The sequence below is a fragment of the Varanus komodoensis genome, unplaced genomic scaffold, assembly GCF_004798865.1.
Source record: "Varanus komodoensis strain SLA01 unplaced genomic scaffold, ASM479886v1 scaffold1, whole genome shotgun sequence".
NCBI lineage: Eukaryota > Metazoa > Chordata > Lepidosauria > Squamata > Varanidae > Varanus > Varanus komodoensis.
Window position 1 is genome coordinate 91,171,213 of NW_025335268.1, and position 14,180 is coordinate 91,185,392.

The following is a 14,180-nucleotide window of genomic DNA, read 5'->3' on the forward strand; positions in this document are numbered from 1 at the left end:
TGCTTAATGAATGAAATGGTTAAGAAAGGCTGTGCATTATGTGTGTGAATGCATAAAAGGTGTTGAGGGTGGGAACGTGTAAACTGCCAATAAAATCTGTTCCCTCTCCCTTCCCCACCCCCAAAGTAAATGACTTAGTCTGACTGTGCGAGACTGAGCTATACTCCCATTCCAGTTCTTCTGTTAGTGTTGGCAGAGACTGAATAGGATGCGGCAGGGCCTAGTGGGTACTTATGAGCACACCTGCCAGCTGTTTGCATTTTTCCTCCTCCTCCTCCTCCTCCTCCTCCTCCTCCTCAATGGAATTTGTCTGAGGCAGGAGCATGAAGGCACAGTGTCTAACAGGAATGTGCTGTACCTGATTTCCATATTTAGTCCTGATCAGTTTCCTGATCAGTCTTCCCAGAGCCAACCAAGGACCAGGTATTTGCATGTGAAATGGACAGACCTTTAGGTGCCCACAGTCAATACTTGTGTGGGATTATGTTTTAGTTTTTCTGTTTGCTGAGTCCTTGAAACAAGGACTGAAAAGAGAAAAGTTGCAGCCAGACGGTAGGTTACTTGCTTATTTTGTCAGTTTCATATGTATGCTTGTGTGTAGCAGGAGAAGCAAGGGCTGGAAATTCCTACATATTATTTTGATTTTTAAGAAACATGTTTTCCTTCTTTTTAAACTGGAGGCATAATGACATGTAAATGATCAGGGTGTGCAGGAGATATTTCCCTGGAGTTTACAACATCTTGCTTTTTTATTATTTTTTTCCATTATCATTCTTCCAACCCTGCTTCAAATTTTCCCCATTCCTGCTTGAAATAATAGGAGCAGAGTGATCTGATTACTCTGCTAATCTATGAGTTTATGCTGTTATGGTAAGATGCAACAGATCCCTAACTCGAAGATCCTTCTTTTAGGGCGGTGTACTCTAGTATGTTCATTAAGGTAGGAGTTACCACCCTGTAGGGCACTAGAAAAAGTTTATTATGCAATGATCAGCCATGGTTGGATCTCTTGTTGTGTGAACTCAGAGCAGTTTCTGCATGGTGACTTATTCTTATGAACTAGTCACCCTGACAGCTTCTTTTAGGGTTACTGATACACATGTTGGCTTGTTGTGTTGTCTGAACCTGGCAGGGTGACTTTGTTATAGGTTGTAAGGCACATCTAGAACCACCCAGCAAAAGCAATGAAAACCCTTGCTACACCTCATAATCTGGCTAGAAAGGGAAGCACCAAAATGTAAGAGGGGAATATGGGTATGCTTGGATAAGTATCAGAGAAGGAGATTTGTGTTCTTTTTCAACAGAGAAAGTCCTGAAAAAATTATAAAAATACCTGTTAAATTTGTCTTTGCATGCATGAGGACTCAAGAGTTTTCAAAAATTTTGTGATTTGATGAGACATGGGGACACAGAAAAGTTAAAAGTGGCTGGAGGAGAGAAGGCACTTTTTAGGCAGATGCTCTAATGTCTGTGTAACATGAAGTAGCCTTTAAAAAAGTGTTGCAATTGCAAGATTAGCTTCAAACTGGATGATGAAACAGAAACATAGAAAGGGTGCTGATGTAGGAACTGAAGCTAAGAGACTTTGGCTACTGGGTGGAAAAGAAATTAAATTTTAAAAAATCTGCTGTAAAGGTACCTGGCTACTTACTGGAAGTAATGGAATGTCTGAGAGTAAATGTTGAGGGGAACAAGCCACAGCAAGCCCAGTCATCTGTCAGGAGTAGTATAGGTTGTTCAGTGAATAAGCAGCCTACAGTGGCTTATTTATAAGGCTGCTGAGTATTATGAGCACACTTGTCCAAAGGGAATGCACTACAGAATCACATCACATCAAATGTACAGCACCTTCACAAACAGTGGAATCCAAAGGGTCTCTTACTTTTGAAGGAGATCCTTCCGTAATCTTCACCAGCTGCCAAAGAATAGAATAATGGGAACACTGAAGAGCCTGGACCACTATCTGAAACAAAAGGAACATAAAATGAAGTCACCAAGTGCAATGTACAATTCTGAACACATATAAGTAATTTTGAAAGAAAAACAGCAGTGACAGGTATAACACTCATTCAAATAAACAGATTTACTTATATAATATACATTGGTTTAAAGGAACAGTATACTTTTACTCCCCTTCATGAATCACTGCCTTGTCATGGGGAAGGGGCTTGCATAGCTCAATGAAGCTATGAGCTATGCCGTGCAGGGCCAGCCAAGACGGACAGGTCATAGCAGAGAGCTCTGACAAAACATGACCCACTGGAGAAGGAAATAGCAACCCACTCCAGTATCTTTGCCATGAAAACCGCACGGACAGTACCAAAAGACAAAAAGATATGACGCTGGAAGATTAGCCCCTCGGGTCGGAAGGTGTCCAATATGTTACTGGGGAAGCGCAGAGGGCTAGAACTAGTAGCGCCAGAAAGAATGAAGCGACTGGGTCAAAGCCGAAAGGACATTAAATTGCAGGTGTATCTGGTGGTAAAAGGAGAGTCTGATGCTGTAAAGATCTATACTCCATAGGAACCTGGAATGTAAGATTCATGAATCAAGGCAAGCTGGACCTTGAGTCAAACAAGAGATGACAAGACTGAACATCGACATCTTAGGAATCAGTGAACTAAAATGGACAGGAATGGGTGAATTTAATTCAGATGACCATTAGGTATACTATTGCGGGCAAGAATCCCTCAGAAGAAATGGAGTAGCCTTCATACTCAATAAAAGAGTAGGAAAAGCAGTGCTGGGATATAATCTCCAAAATGATAGAATGATCTCAGTTCAAATCCAAGGCAAACCATTCAACATCACAGTAGTCCAAGTCTATGCCCCAACTACTGGTGCTGAAGAGGCTGAAGTTGACCGGTTCTATGAAGGCCTACAACACCTTCTAGAATTAACACAAAAAAGAGATGTCCTTATCATCATGGGGGATTGGAATGCTAAAATAGGAAGCCAAAAGATAACTGGAATAACAGGCAAGTTTGGCCTTGGAGTACAAAATGAAGCAGGACACAGGCTGGTAAAATTTGTCAAGAGAACACGATGACCATAGCAAACACTCTTTTTCAACAACCCAGGAGACAACTCTACACATGGACATTACCAGATGGTCAACACAGAAATGAGATTGACTATGCGCTCTGCAGCCAAAGATGGAGAAGTTCTATACAGTCAGTAAAAACAAGACCAGGAGCTGACTGTGGCTCAAATCATGAGCTTCTTGTTGCAAAATTTAGGCTTAAATTGAAGAAAGTAGGGAAAAGCACTAGGCCACTCAGGTATGACCTACATCATATCCCTGATGAATATACAGTAGAGATGACAAACAGATTTAAGGAATTAGATCTGATAAAGTGCCTGAAGAACTATGGACAGAGGTTTGCAACATTGTACAAGAGGTAGCAACTAATACCATCCCTAAGAAAAAGAAATGCAAGAAAGCAAAATGGCTGGCTGAGAAAGCTTTACAAATAGTTGAGGAAAGATGGGAAGCAAAAGGCAAGGGAGAAAGAGAAAGAAACACCCAACTGAATGCATAATTCCAGAGAATAGCTAGAACAGATAAGAATGTCTTCTTAAATGAACAGTGCAAAGAAATAGAAGAAAACCATATAATAGGGAGGGCCAGAGAGCTCTTCAAGAAAATTGGAGATATGAAGGGAACATTTCATGCAAAGATGGGCATGATACAGGACCAAAATGGCAGGGACCTAACAGAGGCAGAAGAGATTAAGAAGAGGTGGAAAGATTACATAGAAGAACTATACAAGAAAGAGCTTAACGTCCCTGATAACCACACGATGGGGTGGTCACTGACCTCGAGCCAGACATCCTGGAATGTGAAGTCAAATGAGCCTTAGGAAATCTGAGCAACAACAAAGCTAGTGGAGGCGATAATATTCCAGCTGAACTATTCAAAATCCTAAAAGACAATGGAGTAAAAGTGCTACACTCAATATGCCAGCAAATTTGGAAAACTCAACAGTGGCCACAGGATTGGAAAACGTCAGTTTACATTCCAATCCCAAAGAAGGGCAATGCCAAAGAATGTTCAAACTACCGCACCATTGCACTCATTTCACATGCTAGCAAAATCCTACAAGATAGGCTCCAGCAGTATGTGGACTGAGAACTACCAGAAGTACAGGCAGGATTTCGAAGAGGGAGAGGAACTAGGGATCAAATGGCTAACATACGCTGGATCATGGAGAAAGCTAGGGAGTTCCAGAAAAACATCTACTTCTGCTTCATTGACTATGCTAAAGCGTTTGATTGTGTGGATCACAACAAATTGTGGCAAGTTCTTAAAGAGATGGGAGTACCAGACCACCTTATTTGTCTCTTGAAAAACCTATATGCAGGTCAAGAAGCAACAGTGAGAACTGCACATGGAACCACTGATTGGTTCAAAATTGAGAAAGGAGTTCGACAAGGCTGTATACTGTTGCCCTGCCTATTTAAATGATATGCAGAGCACATCATGAGAAAGGCGGGGCTGGATGAATCACCAGTTGGAATTAAGATTGCCAGGAGAAGTATCAACAACCTCAGATATGCAGACGATACCACTCTAATGGCAGAAAGTGAAGAGGAACTAAAGAGCCTCTTGATGCGGGTGAAGGAGGAGAGCGCAAAGGTTGGCTTGAAATTCAACATTAAGAAAACTAAGATCATGGCATCCAGTCCTCTTACTTCCTGGCAAATAGATGGGGAAGAAATGAAGGTAGTGACAGATTTTATTTTCCTGGGCTCCAAGATCACTGCAGATGGGGACCGCAGTCAAGATATTAAAAGACGCTTGCTCTTGGGCAGCAAATCTATGGTAAATTTAGACAGCATACTAAAAAGCAGAGACATCACCCTGTCAACAAAAGTGCATATAGTCAAGGCTATGGTTTTCCCAGTTGCAATGTATGACTGTGAAAGTTGGACCATAAGGAAGGCTGAGCACCAAAGAATTGAGGCCTTTGAATTGTGGTGCTGGAGGAGACTCCTGTGAGTCCCTTGGACAGCAAGGCGATCAAACCGGTCTGTCCTAGAGATCAACCCTGACTTCTCTTTAGAAGGCCAGATACTGAAGATGAAGCTCAAATACTTTGGCCACACAATGAGAAGGGCGGACTCCCTGGAGAAGAGCCCAATGCTGGGAACCATCGATGGCAAAGAAGAAGGGGATGGGAGAGAATGAGGTGGCTAGATGGAGTCACTGAAGTAGTCAGCGTAAGCTTAAGTGGACTCCAGGGGATGGTGGAGGACAGGAAGGCCTGGAGAAATGCTGTCCATGGGGTTGCCTTGGGTCGGACATGACTTCGTGACTAACAACAATACTTTTATTTTGGGAGTGGGGCTTCTGGGAAAAGGGAATTAGAAAAAATGAGAGATGAAAAGCAGGAAAAAAGGAGAAAATAAGGGTTGGTTCATACAATATGGTAAATTGTCACCATGGGCAGTTTCAAAGTAGCCTTTCATGGTGTCCAAGCCCAAAGCATTTTTTCATCATGGCTATTTTCTAGAAACCACCCACCCTGACAATCTATGGCCTTTGTTAGGTTGCTCAAGGTGCCTTGCTGTGAGACTCCAAATCACTGTGAGTTGTTGGGAATGGTTTGAGAACAGCCTGGCCGAAGTGATGAAAGCTCCTGCTGCCCTTTGTGTTCTTGTTAGTGATGTTGCCACCCTCCCTCGTTTCTTGTTACCACTCTCCATGCTGTGCCCCTAAAATTTAAAGATACTGCAGAGTGCCCAGAACATGTTTAGAACTTGCCCCCCCAAACTCATTCTTGTGTAAGTGTGTAAAAGCTCAAACATCTGCTGTTGCACAATTTGTATAATTTCTCCCTCAGCTTTACTGCTTTGTTATGACATTAATGTATATTATATTTACATCCTGCCTTTTTCCTGTCAAGGAACAACAACTCTGTGAGGTAGGTTGAGGTTAGTGTCTGTGACTGGCCCAAATTTACCCAGAGAGCTCCATGAATAGGAACTAGAATCCAGATCTCCTAATTCATAGTCCCACACTTTTAAACACTACACATCTCACCCACTGTTCTGCTTTGAAACTTGAGCATATTTTCCATTTTCCCTCATTCTCAGAGGGAAATATTCTGCTTTAAAAATTTCCTATCTCTACCAAACCCCATCACTGCTCTGCCTTGATATTTTTATTTTATTTTTACCCATCTCCATCACTCCATATGTATATCTGACAACCAGCAATGGAGACCAGTGGAGGGAAAGAACACGAAGGAATCTGAAAGCACTTGACAGTTGCAGGAAAATGGGCTTTTTCAGTTCATATAATTACTTCAGCAGTATTTAAAGTAGCCTTTAAATATTGTTGACTTGAAAGGAAGAGCAGAGGATGTAAATGACAAGAACACTGAAAAGTGGGGGATATTGGTATGCTGGACTAAATAGTAGCTAGGCCACACTCCTGTGCAAGACCCTAAATAATTCTTGTCAAAGAAAGGTTTGTGAATGCATTCTCATTTTCGTAAGGACTCAGAAAATTATATGCATTTATTGATCTGATGCAAGGAGGAGGGCAGTTTCCCTCACAGGCCTGCAACCCCAGCAGGCCAATTGCAGAAAGAGTGCTGATGTAGGGAGTGGGGAAACAAGGATTTCTGCCACAAAGGCAGCTTAAATATGTACTGGTGTATGCAAAAAGACTAAGGAGAGGAAAATACAACAACAAGCTGCAGAGCACCATTTTGTCTGTTGGGACTAAACAGTAAACCATCAACCCACCTTGGTTTATTATCAGGGTGGCTTAGTGTGATGTGTGAACTCAGCTTATGAATCTTTTCCTCTGCAGTGGTTCAAAGCAAGGGATGCTCAAGCTTTAAACGGGACATAAGCACATCTTGAGCATCTCAGCTTAAAAACTTTTCATTTCATCAAGGCAATTCCAAGACTCCAGTAGGTTTAAGTTTGATAATAAGAACACACATTGCTGGGCCACAACATTAACATCGCCACAAGCAACCTCAAGGAGGCATCACAGAATAAGAAAGCATAAGGTAGTTAGAGACACATATGGTTGCAAGGTATTGCCTAATTCTTTATTACAGATAAAGACAAACCTATCATCAAATCAGTGGAAAGACTAATGAGTCTATCTCCCTTTTCAGAATGTCAAGGTAAACATGCTACAGCTAAGAAAAGCACATTCAATGGAATCTTGTCCACACCAGTAAACACAGTAAAGTGCTCTGTAAAAAATTCCATGAATTTATCTTCGCAGAGATTTTCTCAGTCTTTTCTCCATATTCTTTATGGTGGAATCCTCTGTGTGCATCTGTTTTGTAATGCCTTAAAATGCCCTGAGAGTTTTGATTACTAGGCAGTATAGAAATGTAGTATGTTTTTTTGAGGAAAAACCTATGAAAATATTACTAACATTATATGCAAATGTATGGTGCTTATTCCAGGAAGAATTCGAAAGACACAGTCTTCTTGAAAAATGAATCTGTACTCTGAAAAAATGGTCAAGAAAGCCCAGAACATTCACAAAGCTAGCATATGAACCTTGGACTAGTTCATCTTGGTGCTGGAACTTTTATATCTTAAAATGTTGCAACTGATCTTATTGTTGCATCTGTTGTCTAAACAAGAAAATTTAAGTTACTAAGGCCCATACTCAAGAGTAAGGCACACTGAAACCAGTGGAACCTACTTCTGAGTAGAAATACATAGGAGTTCACTGTAAGTAGACACTGCAAACGTTGTTATTGTTACCTGCTCTGGCATGGCTCCATGTTCAATTCCAGTCCTCAGTAATCTGTAGCAGTTACTAAATAAATCCCATTTTGTAAGATCGTGTGCGCTGAAAATAATATTAAAACATTAGTATTCTAAATAAGACCTTAACCTCATATATTCAAGAAAATCATTGATGTGATTTGGGTGGATTAGTAACTCAATTGTGTATTGCCTCTTAAACTTTGGATTTACTTTAGAACAGGTATTAACTTCAGAACCCTCCTGCTTAGAGCATTTGCACCATTCTTTATGTATTTCCAACACATGTAATTAGGTCTTCCAACCTCTTGAGCATTTTTCAGTCATTGTTCACATCTAATTCAATACTGATCATCAAATGTAACTAGCTATGCTACATAATCATTTGACCTGGCTAAGAACATATAAAGCCACATACTTGTGAAAAGATGTTAACCTCTTTAAAGTGGAAAGAACATTGTACACATCATCATCATCAGCTTCTTCTCCCTGGAAACAGAGATCAAGGATTAAGCACTGTGATTGGAACTGAGTGTTACATGTGCTGTCATAGTGGGTGCAGGACCTAAATGCCACCTAGGATGCCATCACAGTAAATGGAGAAGACGGGGGAGAAAAAAAGCACTCAATGAGAATGTGAGGTAGAAAGCGGGTAGAAAATTTTATTTTTGTAAGCTTTTTGTTTTGTTTTGTTTTTAGATAGAATGAGCTGTTCATTATGGTGGAAGAAGAAAGACAGGAGGAAGGTTTAAAGAAAAAGTGAGGAAAAAAAAGGAATGCTACATACTCAAATGAGGAGAAAAGCACTTCCAAGCTAGGCATGATGGTGGCTGAAAAGGAACTGAGAGGATAGTTGGAAGCCTCTCCCATGTTCTCCTGGAACAAGCTGGGGAAAGGCTCTCACCCAATCAAACACTTAGCTATATAGCAGCTTCTCAACAACAGGCTCTGAGTGGGTGCAAAGCCCATATATATATATATGGCACAGAGACCATAAAGAACTGTATCTTACATGGAATCCTATTCTGGGGATGCTGAAGTACTGCGGATGGTCCAGCTGAAGTTCTATAACAAGGCTTCTGTATGGAGTAATGTGCAATCCAATGAACAACTGAAATTGATCTAACCTGACAGCTTTGTTAAGCATGAACAGCTATGCCAAGGAAACACAAAAACCTTTCCAGTTTTGAATTCATGGAAGCAACAATTGCACTGGGAATTCAATCTTTTTAAATCACATCACTCTACAAAACACTACTAATTGACCCACAATATTATTAAATCAAAATGGATAATTTTTTTCTTTGCGGTAAATATGTGCATTTGTTTTTCCACCCACCTCTGTCTAGGCCCTCTTATACGCCTCCAATACAAGAGAAACTTAGTTCTCATTTGGTGTTCTGGGATACAAAAAAAAATATAACTAATTAAGATTAATAGTATTCTGGCACTAATGTGTGGGCAGGTCATTATTACTACTATTTACTGTGGGGGTGAAAAAAGAAAGCATTTGTACAAACCTCATTTAACAGATCTTCTACAGAATGGTTGAATCGGTCCACAAATTCATCAATGAGCTGACTGTGAGCTATGTCAACTCTATTCTGAATGGTGTATTCTTCACTGCACAGGATGCTATAGGTCTTGCTACAGGCTTCAAGAACATCTGATTCTACGTGCTTTTCTACAACAAATTTAATCTGTTTCAATAAGGCATCCAAATGCTGTGAACAAAGAGGAAATCTGGTCATTTATTGAATTATTTATACAGCAAATTCCTTTCTAAGCTAAATTTTAAATCACAAGATGATGTAAGACAGTAATGCAACACAGAAGCTGTAACATGAATTAGAACTATTTGGACATCTTAAAATTAACCAGACACAATGTAAAAATTTTCTGGCATGCTACTGAGAGCCAGTGTGGCTTATGGTTAAGAGTGTGGGAAAAGGACTCAGGCGATCTAGGTTCTAGTCCCTTCTCAGCCATGGAGCCAATATGGACTTTGGGCCAGTCACAGATTCTCAACCCAACCTGCCCCACAGCAATGTGGGATAAGATTGAGAACAGGAGGAGAATGATTTAAGACATTTTAAGTTCTTTAAAAGCCAGAAATGCAGGAAATACATAAATAAAATACTGTACCTTCTCCATTCTTCCTGTACTGTAAATTTCCAGGTCAAAATACTGAGGAATTTGAAGCAGATTTGCCACCTTCTCTGCATCAGCAGAATACTGACAATGGGGAAAAAAGGAAATAAACACCCTTGTTACAAGGAAAAATTATATAATTAGGATTAGGAAATAACATTTCCTACTAGCAAACATACCTTCGACAGTAGCATGGGAAGTGCAATAATGAAGTGTTCTGTTAGCTTGTTTCGGTCATCTATCTGAGTTTTTCTTTCTTTTGCTGTTAAAACCTATAAAATGGGAGGTATGTTACATCATTAACACCTCAAGTATAACTTATCTGACTGTCATTTAGGGAACAATCCCTTGAGTTCTGAACCTGATGACTGTAAGCCCCTGAACTCAGAGGTTTATAAACATCCTATGCATCTTTGCTTTCTCGCCAGTGTCTTGCCATATATTTTTCACTTGATAGGTTTTATGCCTAACTAATGGTAGGGAAGAAAGGAGGCTGGCAGGGGCTGCAGGCTAACTGATATCCCAGTACCTCTAATCTCCACTTCTTACCCACCCAGCAAAATGCCCCCTTCTCCAAGGTTGCACTCCTGTCCTTGAAGAGCAGCCAGCATGATTTTTTTCAAGCTAGTTGTGAAGGGCAGTAAGAGCTCCAATTCTCCCCTTTAATCTCTAAGCACTGTCTCTAAATTCAGATCAGGAAATTATCCTATGCTCCTTCAGATGCTGTTTAGAGGCTACAGGATTGCTTCCTTCACCTAAGGGTGCAAGGTGGACCCACTATCCAGTAAGGCATCTATAATTAGTGTTCCAACACTCAAATTAAAACCAGCAACCCTAACTTATTCTAAGAATGCCATATGCCAAGAAGGTATTACTTGGCAAAAGCAGACAGAGTCAGGCAATTTGCAATTTTGCATAATTCAAGTAAGATAACCCCTGATCTAAATATAGCAGATGTGACAACACCCTGGTAGAAGTATGCTCTAAGTATTTTAGGTACCTGCTCTTCATGAGCTGAGTGGATCGTATGAACCACTCAATGCTGTAAAGAGACCAGCAAACCTTTGTTTTTCCCTCTGTAGCAGATGAGAAGATAATTGTTCTTTCCATGTTTTATAAAAGGCCAAGCCTCAATGCACATTAAGGGCATGCATGGAAGTCTTTGTCAAAGAAGTAGGAGATGAACAGATAGAAGAAAAAGTAATATCCTGGTTTAGGTAGAATTGAAAATGATTTTCAGGATGATTGCAATATACAGACACTGTTCCTGTGAAAAATGAGATACAAAGCAGCTACCTGTAGTGAGCATACCTCACTTGTCCTACAAACCAGTGTGACGGCTATGAGGAATGCAACCTTTGAAGAAAGGAAATCCAAAGCAGTGGTAGCCAACTGCTCAAATGGTTTTGCAGTCAGAGCTTTAAAATTACTGAAAGACTCCAGGATGATACGGTTTGTTGAAGTGGAAGTGCTAGGTTGACGATTTCCCCAAGGAAATTGTCAAGCCAGAGGATCTGCAAACCTGTATATCCATGAAGAGAGATGTGTGAAGCAGAGACTGCAGTTAGATGAACACAAAGAGATGATAAAGAGATGGTAATTTCAAAGTCTTAAACAAGGACAGAAAAAAATGAAGGTGAACTCGTATTGGTTGCAAGATTGAATCTGCAATATTCACAGATGCCCCTCAGCTGGACAAAAGAGTTAATGTGATGGAGATGGCCATATTCAGTTGTTCTCTGGTTGTGTCAACAGGCAGGCTTCTATGCCTTGAGTATGAAGATAGGCAGAGATTATGGCCATGCATGTTGTATGGACTCAAGGAATGGGATGACATGAAATTAGAATGTATCTGTTCCTGTGCATAAATGAAGGAAGCATTGACTGGATCCCTATATGAAAGTATGTATACTTGAAGTTGATCCGTGCAAACCAATTTCCTTTTCTTAGTAGAGGCACAATATTTTGCAGGGTGATCATTCTAATTTTCTTGGTTATGAAATAATTTATTTCCTTCATGTTCTTTATCACTTGCAGCTCTCCATCCCTTTTTGGTAACATAAAAAACACCACAAATAGAAGCTCTCAGGATAAAGATATGGAACCTTTTGAATAGCTCCTTTGAGCAGGTGGGATTCCATTTCAAACTATAGTATGGTTAACAGGATCATAGGATGACCCTGAAAAAGGAGGGATGGTGTTGAACTTGATTTTGTAACTGTTTCCATGATGAAAAAGGCTCAGGAATCTGTCGTGATTTAAGTCCAAGCTAGATGAAAATAGGAAAGATTAGTTCCAAGGAATGGGAAGGTAGCAGAATAATTAATGGACTGAATGATATGACTGGGTTGACTGTTAGGTGAGTAGGGACTCAACTCCGGTTGCAATCTCCTTTCTAGCACCCTTTCTCCAGACTGCAATCCATTCGTGAAAGACACCATCTTTGACTGCCTGACTGCCAAATAACTAGAGAGCATGTATCAAGTTCAAGAGGAGGACACTGAATTTCTTTTCTCTCACCCTCTACCCAATTCTATTATAGTTGAATCTTCTCAAGGCCAAGCTCAGAAACAACATTTGTCACCTGTAGATAGAGTAGGTCATCATCTAGATCTAATCTAATATAATCTATTCTTCAAGTGATTAGTTATCAAGCAGCTATGTCCTGCTACCAACTGTTCCTAAGAAGAAAAAATTAAGAATATTGTGTGACTACCTCCCTGAGGATCAACATGAGTTAGGATGCATTTTTCAGGCAGAAGTCATAAAACTCTTGCTAAAGCAAATACTGCTTGCCAGCCGACAGACTGTGGAGCAAAGGCAATGGCAGGTGCTGTGGCACTCGGTAGGCATCCATGGCTCTGGTTAGCTGACACCTCTTAAGAAGCCCAGTCCAGGACCGAGGTTTTGCCCTTCAGTGGATCCAGTATTTTCAATTCTAAAACTGGCAATGTTGATGGATTCAATCCAGAAGGCAAAGGTAACAGCTGTGAAGGGGTTTGTTCAGTTTTTTCTGAACTAGAAATAATGTAAATGTCATTGGTTCCATCAGCAACTCAACTGCCCATTCTAAGAACAGGCTCTGGTACTGAAGCACATAGAGATGACATCAAATACTGGAGATTTCATTGCACTGGCTGTTAGGTTCTATCCCTAGAAACTAAGCCATTCTCAGTAACTGTTCTTAAAAATGACCATGACTTCTAATGGTGAGGCAGGCTCACTCACTCCAACTGCACCACTCAGAAATGAGACTGAAATGTTATGAGCTGGTGAAAGTCCTCTAGGGATGCTTACTCAAGCTGCTAGTAATCTGGAAGAGATGCTCAAGATGGAGCTGGTGGTGGAGCATGAAGCTGTCATCTGCAAGCCATCTGCTTAGTGAAGCCAACCCCTGCCTGGTATTGGCAGGTGTTTTGATAGTGGCTGTAATCATAGTTGACTTGATAACTATATCTAGCACACCAAGTCAACCCAGTAATAAGCACATTTTATCAATATCAACCAATAAATCAGAGAATTGTTCCTATTCAGAGCAGAGTGAACAGGAATGGTCTCAGCATTCATGATGGAAACTCAAACATTCTTGACCGTATAAGTCAGCATATCTAATGTTAGGAGGCCCCTTCAGTTATCTAGGTGAGTGGGGTGACCAGCTCTGGCTGGTCCAGAAGCGACCATGGATCCTGACTTTCCCTTTCTAATACTGAAGCTGGTCCCAAATTGTGTGTCAATGCCAGGATCAGGATTGTTATTAGAGACTGAATGAGTACTGTAGGTGACAGCATACATGGTCTCAGTGGTTGAAAAGATGCTGGAGTTGGGTCTCTTTTCTTCTCTTCCTGCAGATCAGATGTACAAGACCTCACTTTCTTTGCCAATTTCTTCGCTGTCTGAGTCTCACTGCTCTACCCAGTGTTAGGGAATCTACATGGCCTGATGTAGAAGCTGTAGTCACCTTCACAGGAGAAGAAAAAGCAGAGGGAGAGGCTTGTGCCGAGGATATTTTTTGCACCCCCACAGCCCAAAGGGCTTTCCTCCAAAGCTCCGAACAAAGTTGGTCAGTGCAATTCCACCTCAACTATTTTGTGAAGGCAGCAATGCAGACAAACCTCAACAAAGGGAATGCTTGTCTGTCGGTGGAAATTTACTGCTGCATCTAATGTATTTGTGAAATGGGGTTTTCAGGGCCCTATGAACCTCTCATGACCCATTCAATTTTTAATTGTAAGAAAGAGAAAAACAAAGGGGAAAATAATAGAAAAATATAATCATGAAAG

The 14,180-nt window shown here is 40.7% G+C and overlaps 1 protein-coding gene across 1 annotated transcript in view; it reads right to left on the reverse strand.

The window, feature by feature from the left end:
* Positions 1–14,180, reverse strand: part of STAG1 (stromal antigen 1) — a 173,650-nt gene that overhangs the window by 27,123 nt on the left and 132,347 nt on the right. The window contains exons 17-22 of the mRNA XM_044434755.1: positions 10,080–10,172; positions 9,895–9,984; positions 9,270–9,473; positions 8,168–8,238; positions 7,747–7,834; positions 1,883–1,963 (exon numbers count right to left, since the gene is read on the reverse strand). Coding sequence (XP_044290690.1) covers positions 1,883–1,963; positions 7,747–7,834; positions 8,168–8,238; positions 9,270–9,473; positions 9,895–9,984; positions 10,080–10,172 — 627 coding nt within the window. The remainder of the gene's footprint in view (positions 1–1,882; positions 1,964–7,746; positions 7,835–8,167; positions 8,239–9,269; positions 9,474–9,894; positions 9,985–10,079; positions 10,173–14,180) is intronic.